Here is an 18,822-nt window from a genome sequence, read left to right on the forward strand (position 1 = left end):
GATTCATATAACCAATTATGTTTGCCATGTTTCTTTCATTGTATTACCTTTTTATTCCCACAATGGGAATTCCCTAAAAGCCCTTCCAAATTAAATAAGCAATTGGGAATATGTGCAGAATGTAGACAGAGCAGTAAGGCTCATACCCTCACCTCCATGCCCCCAAAAAATATTTGTTCTACTTGTTTTAAGTCACAATAACTCATCAAGATAGATACACTCTTGTAGAGCAATCTGTTTCAACCAGTGTGCATACAATATCTGTGATCAACGTTATAGATAAAATGAAATGTATCCATCTTAACTCCCTGAAATAAAACTAATTCTATAGTTTAGGGACTTAAGGATTTATCCTACTTTTAGTCATCTAAAGGAGGTTTAAATAAATTAGAAATTCAGGTCATGATAAACTTGACAAGCACATTTTACCCAACTGTTATAGTAGAGCATAGATTGCAACAATTCAAAGCCTGTTTCTTTAAAAAAATAAATAAATAAATAAGAAAGACCAAAAAATATGGATTTGCAGGAAATGTTGAAAAATATACTTTTATTCACATAACAAGGAGGGCTTTGTTTTGCTCATTAGAATTCTGTTAGTCTCAAATGCATTAAACTTGAGGATATGCAGAATAATAGTGATTGTATAAAGAAAAGTAAGCTTTGGTCACACTTGGCTTATTTATTAATTGTTGAAATATTTTTAATTTTCTGACTCAATGGCACATAACTTAAAAGCCTAGAATATTAATTTCTCTGATTCTGGATAAAGTATTCATTTATTACATAGTCGAAGTTAGACATAATTATTAGCTGCTACTACTACATGTATTTTAAACCACATGTTTCATGTTTCAGGGCATTTGACTTTTATTTACTATATTTTTATGGTTAATACATGATATTTAGAAGTAAGGGAGAATATTTCAAGATATTAGTGAGTAGGGGTATATGAACTATATTCACATTCATTCCCTTTTACAGGTATTTTGTCAGTTCAAGTAAAGGGAAAGCTGACATGAGTAATACATTACAGATTAAATGTAAAGTTAAGTGGTCACCATTAGTATATGAAATTAATTAATGATTTTATGGCAACTAATTGAAATAATAAATAATTGAGTATGTATTCTACATGTTATAGATAAGTTTTACCAGTACCTTTGTAGCTAGCTGACACTGGAGTCCTGCCTTCTAATGCTTATACACTAGAACAGAAAGGTATTAAGTTATAAGACTAGTTCATGTAATGCAATTGGAGTGAACTAATAAAATAATATAACTGCTTTTGAGTAAGGCAATAAAACTACTATTTATGGGGCTGTTGTACATACATAACAGCTTTAATGAAAATCCTAATTCCTTGTTATCAAATTACACATCTTTCATTCTGTTGTCCATAATACTGTTTAAAGAGTATTTGTTATTCACTGTTTTGTTTTTCTGTTCAATAATTGTTGTATAGGTATTTCTTGCATAATAGAATACAATCAAGGTTGTTTTTCAAGCTGATGTTTTGTTTAAAATGTAAAAGAAGTGGTTCTTAAAAATTTGTATGAGTAAAGCAAAAGGAGACAGTGCTCTCTACCTAGGAGTCAGCCAGCCTATCCAAGGACAGGGTGATATGCAGTAATTGTTTAGTGTTAGATTGTCTGTATGTAGATTATGTAGAGATTCTCAGTGTGTGATCTAGGTTCTTGGTTTACACCTTTACTGAGGGTGAATGAGGACCATTGCTCCTTGATCATAGCCAAATCCACTGGGCCAAAGTTCTTTGCATGGCTTCCTTTACAATAGATGTGCCCTCTTAGTCACTCAGAGTTGTTGATTTCTTTCCATACTTGGCACATTGGAAACAGTTTTTGTGACAGGATTTCCAGCTCCAATTCTCTTCTCAGCAGCATTAAGAGAATTCCCGCATCTGACACATTTCTTAGCATTTCCGTATTTCTGAGCAAATATATAAGTAGTTGAATTTGTTGCAAGCCTGTGAGGCTGAGCACTCACTGGCTTGATAGACAGTCTCTTGCCCACTTTATGTTGAGCCCCTGGCCTTACTCATAATCTTTGGGCCCATACTTCTTGCAATAAGAGGATTTGCAGTAGACCTCTTCGCTATTGTGCTATCTGAGATTTCCTGCAAACCATACACAGCACAGAAAGCACAGTGGTGAAAGCATCTCACACCACACTGCACCTCTGCCACATGCTCCACAGTCCTCCCCAAAAGGCCATTTGAGTGGGAGGTGGGACCACACACCAAGGGTGGAACTAAGGAGATCTGTGGAGGGAGTGCATGGGAGTCAGGAGCCCCAGTCAAGATTTTAATTTGGAGTGGTTTTCTCTCATTTCTGATTCTCCCATTTTATTGACTAACTTGAGTTAACATAAGTCTTTTTTTTTTTTAAATATATTTTATTGATTTTTTACAGAGAGGAAGGGAGAGAGATAGAGAGTCAGAAACATCGATGGGAGAGAAACATCGATCGGCCGCCTCCTGCACATCTCCTACTGGGGATGTGCCCACAGCCCAGGTACATGCCCTTGACCGGAATCGAACCTGGGACCCCTCAGTCCGCAGGCCGACGCTCTATCCACTGAGCCAAACCGGTTTCGGCAACATAAGTCTTATTATCAAAGCTTTGTTATAGTACTATGGCAGTTTACATGGGCAAAAGATGGCTTGCATTTCTAGTAACTGTAAACAGTTCTCTCATAAATTCAGATTAAACATTGTTTTTAACAATGGCTTCAGTTTATAAACAGTAACTAGAATATAGATGATTTATTTTGGAAATCATCAGTCTTCAATTGATAATAAGGATATTTTTGCATATTAAAGTTTTATGTATAAATAATAATTCTGAACCTTTTAAAAATTGATTTAAATAACCATGGATTCTTTTAGTACAAATAGTTAGCCAGCAGTTTTTCAAACTTGAGTATTGATATTATAGCACAAAGAAAAATTCCTAAGAACATCTTTAACATTTATAAACTCTAACACAAATGAAGTGACTGAAAGTTGCATTAGTACACGCTTTATAATCATATAATGTGATATCATAAACTAAGGTTAAACACTTAGAAATGTGCTTTGTAATAAGTTAATCTCAAGATAATCTAATGATTCCAGGAATAAGGCAGAAGAAGACCATCACGTGATACATAATTCTTTGACTTTCATTTTTTTGTTGTTAAATAAAATTGATGGTAAAATAATAATCATTTCCCCCCATACAGAGTTTTCTAGTGGTCTTCTGTCTGCTGAGGAAGAAGGACTCCAAACCTATAGCTCTGACCTTCAGCTATCTAAAGGAAATGAAACACTTGAACTTTTATCTGAACCTCCAGTTCATTCAACTAAATTCTATTCCAAAAAGGAAGGCAGTGTCCCGGTTTTTATCAAAGAAGTGTCAAATGCTGAAATAAGCATAGGGGATGTGGCTAAATTATCTGTTACGGTCACTGGCATCCCCAAACCTAAAATTCAGTGGTTCTTCAATGGAATAATGTTAAAGCCTTCTACTGACTACAAATTTGTTTTTGACGGTAATGATCATAGCTTGATCATTCTGTTCACAAAATTTGAAGATGAGGGAGAGTATACATGTATTGCCAGTAATGAATATGGACAGACAATATGTAGTGCCTATCTAAAAATAAATTCCAAAGGAGAGGGACGCAAGGAGACTGAACTAGAATCAGCAGTGGAGAAATCACTGGAAAAGCCTGAAGGTCCTTGTCCTCCTTACTTCCTTAAGGAATTAAAACCAATCCACTGTGTTCAGGGGCTCCCTGCCATCTTTGAGTATATGGTACTTGGAGAGCCTGCACCCACTGTTTTGTGGTTCAAAGAAAACAAACAGCTCTGCACCAATGTTTATTACACTATCATTCATAATTCTGATGGTTCTGGGACATTTATTGTCAATGACCCTCAGAAGGAAGATAGTGGCCTCTATGTCTGTAAAGCAGAGAACGTGTGGGGTGAGTCCACCTGTGCTGCAGAGCTGCTGGTGCTTCTGGAAGACACAGACACGACTGATGCGCCCTGCAGAGCCAAGCCCACCCCAGTGGCTCCCCAAGATTTTCCACAGACGTCGTTAAAGGGCCCGGCCTTTGAAACACTTGACTCAGAGCTGAAGATGGCAGCTGAGCAATTGCAATCCACAGTCTTGTTGGAGCAGGAGATGCCGACTCCTGAGAGCACCAGGGGACTTCTTCCCCTCGATGGCACTCTCCATGTTCAGCCTACTAAGGAGCCACCTCCCAGTTCACACCTGCAGGTTGTCCAGTCCCAGAAAACCCTCCCCAAAGAAGGTATTCTAATGCCTGCATCACAGGTGGTTCTATCAGATACTGAAAAATTTTTCCCAAGTGCCATTTCCATAGAAGAAATTAGTTCATTAACAGCCGAGCCTCTGAGAACTTTATTAGCTGAGCCTGAAGGGACTTGTCCCCAGTCATTGATAGAAGAACCCCCAGCTCATTCATATCCAACTTCTGTGGCTGAGGAATTACTTTTACCAAAAGACAAGACAGTACCCGGTGAGGGCAAAGAACAAATAGGGACCCCTCACAAGCAAGAGGCACACAGCGCTCTGGTCCTGAGTCAGAGCTTAGCTGAGGGACACGTGGAAAGTTTCGAGGGTCCTGACATTGTGGTCTCTGAGGTAAACCGAGAGCCCCAGGTCCCTTCAGAACACACGTGCACAGAAGAAGGTGTAATTTTGATGGAAAGCGCGGATCAACTAGAAAGTACAGCTCACGATTTTGTGGCCAGGACTGAGGAGAGCAAATCCTTAAGTTTCCCACTAGCATGTGAGGAAAAGCAGGTACTGCTCAAGGAAGAGCATTCTGACCACTTGACAATGCCCCCTAGCCAAACCATCGAGTATAAGAAAGAGCCGGTGGCGATAAAGGGCGTGCAGGAAGTGCAGGGCCGTGACATTCTCGCCAAGGAAAGTTTGCTTTCTGGTATTCCAGAAGAGCAGAGATTAAACCTGAAAACGCAGGTCCGCAGGGCTTTGCAAGCAGCAGTGGCCAGTGAGCAAACGAGTCTTTTCTCTGAGTGGCTGAGAAACATTGAGAAGGTGGAGGTCAAGTCCATAAACTTCACCCAAGAGCCCAAACGCATTATGTGCACCTACCTTATTACCACAGTGAAGTCTCTAACAGAGGAAGTAACCATCGCGATTGAAGGCATTGATCCTCAAATGGCTAACTTGAAAACTGAGTTTAAGGATGCTCTGTGTGCTATTATATGTGAGGAAATAAACGTCTTAACAGCCGAGTACCCCAGGCTTCAGGAAGTAGCCCAAACAAGCTTGCAGGGAGAAATGGATTCTTTTTCAGATTCACAGAAGATTGAAGCAATCACTGAACCAGAAATTGAATCTAAATATTTTGTCCCAACAGAAGAGGTCAGTTATTTTAAAGTGGAAAGTCAGGTCAACGTTGTGGATGCGACTCTCACTGACGGGGTTGTCACCCCTGCTATCTCTGATGAAAAACAGGATGAGATACCAAAACCACCCGAGGAGCAAGACAAGTCCTCTGAGAGTGGCTTAGAGAAGGCTGGGCTAGGAGAGATACAGGAAGCGGGGGGTGGTCCTGTTATACATACACCCTTGGTGGACACTAATGCTGAGGAAGGTGACCTTGTTAAGCTCACGTCATCCATAACAAATGCCAAAGAGGTGAATTGGTATTTTGAGGGTAGACTGGTGTCTTCAGATGAAAAGTTCAAGTGTTTCCAAGATCAAAATACATATATGCTAGAAATTGACAAAGTAAATACAGAAGAGCATCAAGGAGAGTATACCTGTGAGGCCTTGAATGACCACGGAAAAACAGCAACTTCGGCAAAACTCACTGTAGTCAAAAGAGGTTGGATTTTTAAGGATTAAGTAGATCAAGCTCTAACATTCACTGGATTGTAATGATTTAGGTTTCATCACAAAATTTTCACTTATCTGCCACTGCCAGAACGCAGTCAAGTTAAAGTAAGATTGAAGTCACAGACATAATCATGGTTATTCACTCCTATCTTTTTCCTCGCTGCCTTGCTGGCTAATGCTGTATCTACACCATTATTCATTTTTAAAATAAGACATGCTTTTATATGTTTCATAATACCAGTACATATGCTTTTAAGTTTCTTTTTTATATGAAAAGACTTTAATAATGTGATATAAAGCTGTCAGTGAATGCCTAGACACTCTAAAATGGCCAGCCTCATCCCCAAATTCAAAATAACCATGATTAATTGTCTGTTTAAGTTTCTTATTTCTATTTCATTTTTGCTGTTATTTCACTTATTACTTTATGTAGTAGATCACGATTTTTCACATTATTCACAGTGTTTCTAGTCAGCATGGTATATTTAAAGAATATGTCATGTTGTTATGCATGTAAGCCAGTAGCATCACATTTAAATAATTTTTTCACAATTCACTGCAAAGTAATGATTGACTATGTTGAAAGCTGCTTACTGTCTTCTTCTGCCTTCAGTGCTCTTTCTCATTTTCCAGTCACTTGTACTGCTGCAATCCGTCTCACCAATTTCAACTGTTTTACTTCATTAACAGACACAAAAGTTAGAAGGAAAAGAAAAAATGCGCTCTGCCTGAGAAGGAGGCCGGCTAATGGTCTCTGCTTCCCTTTGCAGCTGCCCCCGTGATCAAGAGGAGAATCGAGCCCCTTGAAGTAGCTCTGGGCCACCTCGCCAAGTTCACCTGTGAGATCCAGAGTGCCCCTAATGTCCGATTCCAGTGGTTTAAAGCTGGCCGAGAAATTTACGAGAGTGACAAGTGTTCGATTCGATCTTCAAATTATGTCTCCAGCCTGGAAATTCTGAGAACCCAGGTTGTGGACTGCGGCGAGTACACCTGCAAAGCCTCTAACGAGTATGGCAGCGTCAGCTGTACGGCCACACTCACTGTGACAGGTAAATGCCGAACACGGAATCTGAGGTTGTCCTCTCATTTCATATTGTTGCCTGATTTGCTTTTCATCCAGGTACCGGAGTGTGTGTTCTACCAATTGGAGAGACCAGTAGCCAAGAGGGTAACATGGTAACATGGTGGTGAGGTGCTGCAGAACCTGTGCGGGACAAGAATTCATTATTTAGTCATGGTTCTAACAGCAGCTAAATAAAAATAATTTATTATTTTGAGGAAAATGTTAAGGAATCAAATGAGCAGTGGCTCCTGAAAATTGGTTTAGAGAGATTTTGTTTTGTTTTTATCTCTTTCTCTTTTTTAAGGACCATCTTGGTGGATATACTATTATCTTGAATAACTACAAATGGCTTGGCCCTTAATATAAAAATTTCAGGACCACCAAAATTTTGGGTGCCACTAAAAATATATATATATGATATCCTAGTATATTTAATAATTTGGAACCAGTTAATTACTTAAGAACAGAATTACAAACTAAGTAAAGCCAGAGCATAAGACTAAAGTGAAACAAATTCTAATGTGAGACGGGGAACTAGTACAGGACTGTAAACTGGGATTCTCACCCTGGGCTTTATTCTTTATTTAAAAATAAGAGCAACTACACAAAAATATTCTGTTTCCAATATCTTAATTGACACACAGGATGACATTAGAGTACTTAACACTCACCAAGTGTTTGAATTCCCTCATTAGAAAAAAATCAGTAGCTCTTTCCTTCTCTCTCTCTCTATCTTTCTCTCCCCCGACCCCTTCAAGGCAAAGTATGAACTATGATTTAGGGTCGTGTTGTTAAGAGAAGCCATGCACCAATGTCTGGGCAGGACTGGGCTATCCCTTGGTCTTCTTTTTCAATGAGAACAGGAAGGGGGAAGGCAAAAGCAGCGCATCTGTCTGACTTGAAAAAGTCAGAGTTCCTTGTAACTTCCATTCTTCTATAACCTCTTTACAGATCAGAAAATCTGAAACTCAGGCCCATGGGGACCCAACCAGTGGTTTTCACTTTGCAATCAAAGAATCTCCATGTGACCATGTACATGGCTTTAATTGTAATGACACTTTTGGAAATTTCTTTACCCAAATTAAGCCAATTCAGTAATGGGACTAGTACTCAAGCTTCAAATATGAGCAGAGAGAAAGGAGGATGGTTTCTAAGTATTGGAAAGGGAGGTTCCTAAAAACTTGCTTCAAAATTCAGGCTGGAAAGGAGAATTACAGCTATAAATATTTTTACAAGTTTGAAATGCCTTAGGGGTTGCTTTCAAAGTTGAGTCATTTAGGGATTTACTGGTGGTTGACACGAGGGTTAGAGAGACTTACAAAACTACCAAGCTTTTTACCACTGAACATCTCTACTATTCAGAAAAGTCAAGTTTGGTTTTTATCTTCCTCATACAGTCTTCTAATGAGCCAGCATTAAAGTATCAGCTGAATTGCTTATCAAATAATTCAAACAATTAATCAACTCCTAAAATGGACAAATCTTTAGCAATAGTAAGTTAATGTTGATAAATAAAGGAACATTTGTTCTTTCCTTTGATAGAGACATTTAAAATGCTGTCTTGCTCCTCTATAAAGAATACTCTTATCCCTTTTCTTTGACAAATCTTTTTATTTTATTAATACACTACCTTATTTTATTTTATTTTTAATTTGTCTCTATTGTTGAAAGTCTTATAGATGTCCCCCTTTTCCCCCACTTGAATCCTCTCCTCCCTCAATGCCCCCCACCCCAGGCCTTCACTACACTATTGTCTGTGTCCATGGGTTATGCATAAATGCATATAAGTTCTTTGGTTAATCTCCCCTCCCCCACCCCCACCCCCACCCCTCTTTCTGATATCCGTCAGTCTGTTCCATGCTTCCATATATCTGGATCTATTTTGTTTGTCAGTTTGTTTTGTTCATTAGATCCCATATATAAGTGAAATCATGTGACACTTGTCTCTCTCTGACTGGCTTATTTTGTTTAGCATAATACTCTCCAGGTCCCTCCATGCTGTCTCAATGTGTACCTTATTTTAAATAATGTCTCATGTTTATCTAAAGATATAACTCATCTTTTTTTTTACTTGGAATATGTAATTATAGCAAGAGCTCTGGTGGGGACAAAATATAATGTTGAAAACATTTTCTTTGCAGAGGCATATCCACCAACCTTTTTCTCCAGACCTAAGTCCGTTACAACCTTTGTGGGTAAGACAGCCAAGTTCCTCTGCACAGTGACAGGGACTCCCGTGATTGAAACCATTTGGCAGAAAGATGGTGTTGCTCTGCCACCTTCCCCTAACCGCAAGATTTCAGATGCAGAAAACAAGCACATTTTAGAACTCTCAAACCTTACAGTTCAAGATAGAGGCGTTTACTCTTGTATGGCTTCTAACAAGTTTGGAGCCGACATCTGCCAAGCTGAGTTAATCATAATTGACAAACCACATATCATTAAAGAGTTAGAGCCCGTGCAATCAGCTATCAATAAGAAGATCCACCTTGAATGCCAAGTAGATGAAGACAGAAAAGTCACAGTGACATGGAATAAAGATGGACAAAAACTCCCAGCTGGGAAAGATTATAAGATCTATTTTGAAGATAAAATAGCATCCCTTGAGATCCCTCTTGCCAAACTAAAAGATTCAGGAACCTATGTTTGCACAGCCTCGAATGAGGCTGGGAGCAGCTCCTCTTCTGCGACAGTAACGATCAGAGGTAAGAAATGTGTGGATGGTATTTTTTCATCCTTCCCTGAAAGGATGAAAAACTGTTGATAAACATTTCAGTACATTGCGTTACTGAAATGATTTCATCCAGACAAACCTTCTGGTTTGGGGAAATCCTGGCATTGTTTGATTTTATTTTTTCTATCTTCTTCAGAATTCACTTAGTTTTCAAACTATCTGCCATTAACAACACTTGCTTAAAATTTCTTCTAAGAACTTCAAGTGTCTAGGCAATCCTTAACTAATCTTTTATGAAATTGCTCTTTGTGTAAGTAGAGTTGGCTTGGGTTGGTTTGTTTGTGTGTGTGCATTTGTTTTTTAACCAAGAGACTGGAAATGTGTTTTAGAATCATGGAAACATGGAAAGGCATTGTAAGCACCACAACCTTTTCAAACATTTCATGCAGATGTTTTGTGTTTGTTGTGTTTTTGTTGTATACGTCTACTTATCGTTTGTGGAATTCATGCCGCAGACATCATTTCCTTTTTCTCTTCTTGTTAACTTCACGTAGAGCCACCATCCTTTGTGAAGAAGGTGGACCCCTCTTACTTAATGCTCCCTGGTGAATCAGCACGCCTCCATTGCAAGCTGAAAGGCTCCCCTGTGATCCAGGTCACTTGGTTTAAAAATAACAAAGAACTTAATGAGAGTAACACAATCCGAATGTCTTTTGTCAATTCGGAGGCTGTACTCAATATTACCGATGTAAAAGTTGAAGACAGTGGGAGTTACTCATGCGAAGCAGTGAATGATGTTGGTAGTGACAGCTGCAGTGCTGAAATAGTTATCAAAGGTTTGTGTGCTCAGTTATAGCCCATTGCTTTTCTGAGAAAAAATTTTCTTCATAATTGCGGGTGACACATGACTTACACAATGCTTTCGTGCTTTTGTAGAACCTCCTTCTTTCATCAAAACTCTTGAGCCTGCAGATATAGTGAGAGGAACAAATGCCCTCCTTCAGTGTGAAATCTCGGGCACGGGACCGTTTGAAATTAGCTGGTTCAAAGACAAGAAGCAAATTCGAAGTAGTAAAAAGTACAGGTTGTTTTCTCAGAAGTCCCTTGTGTCTCTGGAGATCTTTTCTTTTAATAGTGCGGACGTTGGTGAATATGAATGTGTTGTTGCTAATGAAGTCGGCAAGTGTGGCTGCAGCGCAACACACTTACTGAAAGGTCAGTGTTTGGAAAACTGATGCCTCTTTAAAAAATTGTCCAAATAGCTTTCTTAACCGTGGAAAGAAAACTGGTTGTTTCCCATCTTATCTTAACCTTTCATAATACGTTTTGCCTTTGGTTTGACCTGGGACCTTGGGGACAAAATCAGTGACCTTCATCCAGTGTTAATCCGGAGATGGGTGTAAATATTTAATCTCTGATAACAAAAGTGAATTACATCAAAGGCTGTTTTGTTGACTGATAACCATCTATCTTCTATGCTTCTTTCTCTTGGATAAAATTGTAATTCTTCTTAAATTTTATTTCTTCTTCTAATTAACCAACAGTATGGAATAGCATATTGGATAAGATAAGTGTAATCTAGATAAAACATTTAAATATATATGGGGTGGAAAGTGTTTGGGAATGATACGTTTTGTATATACTCTCTTTCTTTGACTAGAACCACCAACCTTTGTAAAGAAAGTAGATGACTTTACCGCACTAGCAGGACAAACTGTTACCTTACAAGCTGCTGTGAGAGGGTCAGAACCCATTTCTGTCTCATGGATGAAAGGACAAGAGATCATCAAAGAAGATGGGAAAATCAAAATGAGCTTTTCCAAAGGTGTCGCGGTCTTGATAATCCCTGATGTTCAGATTAGTCTGGGTGGCAAATACACATGCCTGGCTGAGAATGAAGCCGGAAGCCAAACATCTGTTGGGGAATTAATAGTTAAAGGTTCGTGTAGGAACATTTTAACTTTGAATCACTATTTCCACTTAAAAATAAAACCCTCACACACATCTTGGAATTTTAACTATTTAATGCCATTGTAGAACCTGCCAAAATTGTTGAGCGAGCAGAACTGATCCAGGTGACAGCAGGAGACCCAGCCACGCTGGAGTATACGGTCACAGGCACCCCAGAACTCAAGCCCAAATGGTACAAAGACGGGAGACCTTTGGTGGCCAGTAAAAAGTATCGAATAAGTTTTAAAAACAATGTTGCCCAACTCAAATTTTATTCAGCTGAGCTGCACGATAGTGGCCAATACATGTTTGAAATTTCCAACGAGGTGGGCAGCAGCTCCTGTGAGACAACTTTCACTGTCCTAGGTTAGTATCTCTAGAAACCTGTGCCTCATATTCCTTTGAAAACCAACAAACGACCAAAAATAAAATCACCAACACTTTTCCACATTGACCTTTCTTCCCTTCTTGTGCCATGAACAGATCGAGACATTGCGCCATTTTTTACCAAACCCCTACGCAACGTGGATAGTGTTGTTAGCGGTACCTGCAGGCTGGACTGCAAAATCGCTGGCTCCCTCCCCATGAGGGTGTCCTGGTTTAAGGATGGCAAAGAAATAGCTTCTTCTGACAGATACAGAATAGCGTTTGTGGAAGGCACCGCCTCTTTGGAGATAAGCAGAATAGACATGAATGACGCAGGAAATTTCACCTGTCGAGCCACGAATTCCGTGGGAAGCAAAGACAGCAGCGGAGCCCTGATTGTGCAAGGTTGGATAGAGACTGCGTTTCATTCTTAACTATAGACGATGTTCAAATTAAGACATCTCCCTTAGATCGCGCCTCTTAACTCTTTGAAATTCTTTCTTATACCCCTTCTTTAGAACCACCCAGTTTTGTAACTAAACCCGCATCCAAGGATGTTCTGCCTGGCTCGGCAGTCTGCCTGAAGAGCACCTTCCAAGGGTCTGTTCCTCTCACCATCAGATGGTTTAAGGGTGACAAAGAGCTGGTTTCCGGTGGAAGCTGCTATATTACCAAAGAAGCTTTAGAAAGTTCCTTGGAACTCTATTCAGTAAAAACCTCCGATTCAGGCACATATACCTGTAAAGTCAGCAACGTCGCCGGAGGCGTGGAATGCAGTGCAAACTTATTTGTAAAAGGTTTGCAGTGTTTTCTGGACATCTTTGTGCTGCCATTGTTATAAGTTGCTACCTCTTTCTCACATTTCTTAATAACTTCTTTCCTTCTGTAGAACCTGCCACATTTGTTGAAAAATTAGAGCCATCACAGCTCTTAAAGAAAGGAGATGCCACCCAGCTAGTCTGCAAAGTCACTGGTACCCCTCCGATTAAAATAACATGGTTTGTAAACGATAGAGAAATTAAGGACAGCAGCAGACACAAAATGTCTTTTGTGGAGTCCACTGCAGTTCTAAGACTTACAGATGTTGCCGTCGAAGACAGCGGTGAATATATGTGTGAGGCTCAAAATGAGGCTGGCAATGACCACTGTGGTAGCATTTTAATAGTCAAAGGTTTGTGTTCACCTTGACCCTTATGTTACCAAAATTGTGGTCCATAGCACAGATTCCTCCGCCATTAACTCAAAATAATTCCTTTCCCACTATAGAGTCACCTTACTTTACCAAAGAATTTAAGCCAGTTGAAGTGTTGAAGGAGTATGATGTCATGTTGCTGGCCGAGGTGGCAGGCACCCCTCCCTTTGAGATCACTTGGTTCAAAGATAACACAACTCTGCGGAGTGGCAGAAAGTATAAAACCTTTCTTCAGGATCAAATGGTTAGCCTGCAGATCCTCAAGTTTGTAGCTGCGGATGCTGGTGAATACCAGTGTCGGGCGAGCAATGATGTGGGCAGCAGCACCTGCAGTGCCAGGGTGACGCTCAGAGGTTAGTGTTGGTTCAAATGATGGACTAGCTCTCCTGCAGAGTCAACTCATTTTTAAGCCAGTTTTTCTATAGACCTAGTATTGATTGGGGCTTCATTCTTCTAATAGAACCACCAACCTTTGTAAAGAAGATCGAGAGCACCAGCTCCCTTCGGGGAGGCACCGCTGCCTTCCAGGCCACGCTGAAAGGCTCCCTGCCAATCGCAGTGACTTGGTTAAAAGACAACGATGAAATCACCGAAGACAATAATATAAGAATGACCTTTGAGAACAATGTGGCCAGCCTGTACCTCAGTGGCATCGAAGTCAAGCATGATGGGAAATATGTCTGTCAGGCCAAAAATGATGCAGGCATACAAAGATGTTCTGCATTACTCTCAGTAAAAGGTTGGTTCAGAGAGTCAACCATGGGTTTTAGGAAAAAGTGCAGATATGCGCCTTTCAGCAGAGCGATTCACAGCCCACACTTATCCCTTTGTTTTCTACAGAACCTGCAACAATCACCGAGGAGGCTGTGTCTATAGATGTCACCCAAGGAGACCCAGCCACTTTGCAGGTTAAATTTTCAGGGACTAAGGAGATTACAGCCAAATGGTTTAAAGACGGCCAAGAACTGACCCTGGGCCAAAAATATAAAATCAGTGTCACTGACACAGTCTCTATACTGAAGATTATTTCTACAGAAAAGACAGATAGCGGGGAATATACTTTTGAGGTTCAAAATGATGTTGGGAGAAGCAGCTGCAAGGCTCGCATTAATGTGTTAGGTTGGTATTGCTTTTTTATGGGGAGGAACTGGGCATTTCTATGCTCCTTCATCTCTTACAATTTTTAGAGAAGATATAAATTGGTGGATTGACCTAACAATTTTTTTTTTGTTTTTGCTTTTTTATTACATAGATCTTATCATACCTCCCTCATTCACTAAAAAGCTGAAGAAAATGGACAGCATTAAAGGGTCTTTTATTGACTTAGAATGTATAGTGTCTGGGTCACATCCCATAAGTATCCAATGGTTCAAAGATGACCAGGAAATTTCAGCTAGTGAAAAATACAAATTCTCTTTTCATGACAATACTGCCTTCTTGGAAATCAGGCATCTGGAAAGTACCGATACTGGGACATACACTTGTTCTGCCACCAACAAGGCAGGACACAACCAGTGCAGCGGCCATCTGACAGTCAAAGGTTGGCAACTTTACCTCCACCTTTCAGGAACTTATTGCTGTCTCATCTCTCGAGTCTCAACTGTATTGCCCTGCTCTAAAACAAATATTCCTTTCTTCTTTTGCTTCTCTTTCTTTCACCCCAGAACCCCCTTACTTTGTGGAAGAACCACAGTCGCAAGATGTCAATCCCAACACAAGGGTTCAGTTAAAGGCTCTTGTGGGTGGCACTGCGCCCATGACAATTAAGTGGTTTAAAGATAACAAAGAACTGCACTCGGGAGCAGCTCGCTCGGTCTGGAAGGATGACACCTCCACCGTGCTAGAGCTCTTTTCAGCCAAAGCCGCTCACTCTGGGACCTACATTTGTCAACTAAGCAACGATGTTGGCATAGCAACCAGTAAAGCCACTCTCTTTGTAAAAGGTCTGGTCTCTCCATCTTCTCGCTTTCTTGCTTGTCTAGATTTTCTTGTTGGGGGAGGAGGGGGGCGGTCGGGGGAAGAGGCTTTAGAGATTAATTGTGTGTATTGGCCTTTGTTTTTAAAAATGTTCAACATCACACTTTCCTTCCCCACCCTCCGTCTTTAGAACCTCCTCAATTCATTAAGAAGCCCAGCCCAGTATTAGCACTGAGGAATGGACAGTCTACAACATTTGAATGCCAAATAACAGGCACTCCTGAAATCAGAGTTTCTTGGTATCTGGACGGGAATGAAATAACAGCCATTGAGAGACATGGCATTTCCTTCATCGATGGTTTGGCCACTTTCCAAATTTCCGGAGCCAGGGTAGAAAATAGTGGGACCTATGTCTGTGAAGCTCGGAACGACGCGGGCACAGCAAGCTGCAGCATCGAATTAAGAGTGAAAGGTTCGTTACTGGCTCTGTTTTCCATGTTGGCTGTGCTGCTGGCCAGGCCGTGGGTCTTCCCTTGAGTAAGCTAGTCTCTGTCTTCCTTTTGAACTTTTAGAACCTCCCACCTTTATCAGGGAGTTGAGGCCCGTGGAAGTAGTGAAAGATAGTGACGTGGAGCTGGAGTGTGAAGTTATGGGAACACCTCCGTTTGAAGTCACTTGGCTGAAGAATAATAAGGAAATTCGAAGCAGCAAAAAGTATACCCTGACTGACAGAGTGTCGGTGTTTAATCTGCACATAACCAAGTGCGACCCCTCAGACACTGGGGAATACCAGTGCATTGTGTCCAATGAAGGCGGCAGCTGCTCTGGCAATGCTAGAGTCTCCCTCAAAGGTCAGTTACACTCACAAGAAGCAGGCTGCCCAAGAAAAATTCTGCAGGGCTCTTTAATTTTGTGATGATGGGTAGGAGTTCAAATATGCCTCTTCTTTTCACACTGTCTAATCGCAGAACCACCATCGTTCACGAAGAAGATAGAAAACATCACTACTGTTTTGAAAAGTTCTGCCACTTTTCAGAGCACCGTGGCAGGCTCTCCTCCCATTTCCATAACCTGGCTGAAGGATGATCAGATCCTTGACGAAGATGATAACGTTCATATTTCCTTTGTGAATAACGTGGCCACGCTTCAGATCAGAGCTGTGGATAACGGGCACAGCGGGAGGTACACGTGTCAAGCCAAGAATGAGTCAGGAGTTGAGAGGTGTTATGCTTTCCTTTTAGTACAAGGTTTGTAAGCTATTCCCTTTGGGAGTTAGTCTGTGGAGACCCTTTCATAATCATGCCCTATCTCTGGTGGAATTGTCAGTGCAACTCATCCACGTTTTAATTCTTGCTACAGAGCCTGCTCAAATCCTAGAGAAAGCTAAATCCGTTGATGTCACTGAGAAAGACCCAGTGACCTTGGAGTGTGTTGTGGCTGGAACACCAGAACTCAAAGTGAAATGGCTTAAAGATGGGAAGCAAATTGTGCCCAGTAGATATTTTACGATGAGTTTTGAAAATAACGTGGCCAGTTTTAGGATTCAGTCGGTAATGAAGCAAGACAGTGGTCAGTATACTTTCAAGGTGGAAAATGACTTTGGAAGCAGTAGCTGTGATGCCTACCTGAATGTGCTAGGTTGGTACCTTGGCCCCAGCCGGCTTCTGTTGTTTATATTATGTCCTTTGTAAACAACTGGCAACATATTAATGAATGTGTTTTGCTGTTTGCATTGGACAGATCAAAATATCCCTCCATCGTTTACCAAAAAATTAACCAAAATGGATAAAGTTCTGGGTTCTTCTATTCATATGGAGTGCAAGGTTTCTGGCTCACTTCCCATTAGTGCTCAGTGGTTTAAGGATGGAAAAGAAATATCTACAAGTGCAAAACACAGACTTGTCTGTCACGAGAACACCGTGGCCCTGGAAGTTTACAACCTGGAGTTAGAAGACACTGCGAATTACACGTGCAAGGTCTCAAATGTCGCAGGGGATGATGCATGCAGTGGCATCTTAACTGTGAAAGGTTGGGATTTCTTTACCTCTTCTTGATTCTTCTTTGTAATTGCTTTTAAAGTGTATCACTCTTACCTTGTGTCCTTTAGAGCTAAGAGTCTCAATAATTCTGTTTCTTTAGATATATATGTATTGAGTTCAAGAAATATTCACTCATTACCTCTTTTCAATAAGGTTTTCTTATATGTCCATAAAGCTGTCAAAATAATTGAACTAAAGGGATTTAATTTAATATGTTTCTCTTAATAACCTGTAGAACCACCAAGCTTCCTAGTGAAACCTGGGCGCCAACAAGCCATACCTGATTCTACAGTGGAATTTAAAGCAGTTCTAAAAGGAACACCACCATTCAAAATAAAGTGGTTTAAGGATGATGTGGAACTTGCCCCTGGACCTAAATGCTTCATTGGCTTAGAAGGGTCAACTAGCTTCTTAAATCTCTACTCAGTGGATGCTTCCAAGACAGGACAATATACTTGCCAAGTTACCAATGATGTTGGTAGCGACTCTTGTACTACAATGTTGCTTGTGACAGGTGTGCAGGTTTGATTGTTTTATGTTTCTGTCTAACCTGTCGTCCTTTCTGTGATCTGTCACAGTGCATCTACCCATTCAAGAGAGTACCCTTCTTTCTAACACAGTACACTGTATCTGCCAGGCATTGGTCATGTGTTTTGCTCTTTTCAACATACTACCTGATTGAACTTTTGTTATTTGTATCTGTTCCCTCATAATCTCCTCTTTCTTTCACTCTCTAGAACCACCAAAGTTTGTAAAAAAATTAGAAGCATCCAAAATAGTGAAAGCAGGTGACTCAGCACGACTTGAATGCAAGATCACTGGATCCCCAGAAATCAGAGTTGTGTGGTACAGAAATGAACATGAACTCCCAGCCAGTGATAAATACAGGATGACTTTCATTGACTCAGTGGCTGTCATACAGATGAACAGTCTTGGTACTGAGGATGGTGGGGATTTCATTTGTGAGGCTCAGAATCCTGCTGGCAGCACAAGCTGCAGTACCAAGGTTATAGTAAAAGGTAGAGTCTCTTCCTTCTGTTCATTACCTGAAACTTACCTTCTTCACCCCTGGGTATCATAGCTCTTTATTCCTTTACCGTCACTTTAGCTTCCATTTGAGATCAGAATATTTTCCCAAACTGGTATTATTTCCCTTTTTAAATGTTATTTCTTCTTAAGATTTACTTACATGCAGCCAATCATTCTGAGATATTTTTTGGTTATTTCAATGCCATAATTCTGATAATCACAACACATTAGCCAAGGAGTTCAAATTTGATGTTTCAAAAACATGCAAAGACACCAAAGTAGGCATTTTAAAATTAATTTTGCCTTTAATCAATTTGTAAATATATTATCCTCAGTATAATATTTATCATTAATAACAAGGAATATTTACTACTGGTATACAAGATGCAAGCAATATAGGTTTTAACCTTATATTTAAAACAGAACAATTATATATTCTTTTCGCTCAAGAATCAGTTCATATTTTTATAAAATTATATCACTATACGTTGGTGCAAATAATACTAGTATTTTCTACTGCCATTTTCCAATATTTTTTGTCACAAAGTCCACATTTTTTTATGTTATGGTTAACGCAGTAACCATTTTTTGAAGCAAAAGACTCAGATCACAAATGTTGTGATGACTTCCGAGTCTCTCAGTTGTAGATCGTATACAAAAGTTTATTCCTGAAGTCAGGATTCCATACT

At 40.1% G+C, this 18,822-nt stretch overlaps 1 protein-coding gene and 1 pseudogene across 1 annotated transcript in view; one reads left to right on the plus strand and one right to left on the minus strand.

Annotated features, from left to right (window-relative positions):
• Positions 1–18,822, plus strand: part of TTN (titin) — a 280,823-nt gene that overhangs the window by 69,868 nt on the left and 192,133 nt on the right. The window contains exons 45-66 of the mRNA XM_059703948.1: positions 3,244–5,892; positions 6,674–6,952; positions 9,108–9,671; positions 10,195–10,476; positions 10,577–10,855; positions 11,301–11,579; positions 11,678–11,956; positions 12,074–12,361; positions 12,475–12,753; positions 12,846–13,127; positions 13,223–13,501; positions 13,609–13,887; positions 13,989–14,267; positions 14,401–14,688; positions 14,813–15,091; positions 15,256–15,537; positions 15,638–15,916; positions 16,034–16,312; positions 16,425–16,703; positions 16,806–17,093; positions 17,340–17,618; positions 17,842–18,123. Coding sequence (XP_059559931.1) covers positions 3,244–5,892; positions 6,674–6,952; positions 9,108–9,671; positions 10,195–10,476; positions 10,577–10,855; positions 11,301–11,579; positions 11,678–11,956; positions 12,074–12,361; positions 12,475–12,753; positions 12,846–13,127; positions 13,223–13,501; positions 13,609–13,887; positions 13,989–14,267; positions 14,401–14,688; positions 14,813–15,091; positions 15,256–15,537; positions 15,638–15,916; positions 16,034–16,312; positions 16,425–16,703; positions 16,806–17,093; positions 17,340–17,618; positions 17,842–18,123 — 8,832 coding nt within the window. The remainder of the gene's footprint in view (positions 1–3,243; positions 5,893–6,673; positions 6,953–9,107; positions 9,672–10,194; positions 10,477–10,576; positions 10,856–11,300; positions 11,580–11,677; positions 11,957–12,073; positions 12,362–12,474; positions 12,754–12,845; positions 13,128–13,222; positions 13,502–13,608; positions 13,888–13,988; positions 14,268–14,400; positions 14,689–14,812; positions 15,092–15,255; positions 15,538–15,637; positions 15,917–16,033; positions 16,313–16,424; positions 16,704–16,805; positions 17,094–17,339; positions 17,619–17,841; positions 18,124–18,822) is intronic.
• LOC132238759 (cysteine and glycine-rich protein 2-like) lies at positions 1,711–2,389 on the minus strand (annotated as a pseudogene).

This window comes from Myotis daubentonii, chromosome 7 (genome assembly GCF_963259705.1).
Source record: "Myotis daubentonii chromosome 7, mMyoDau2.1, whole genome shotgun sequence".
Lineage (NCBI taxonomy): Eukaryota > Metazoa > Chordata > Mammalia > Chiroptera > Vespertilionidae > Myotis > Myotis daubentonii.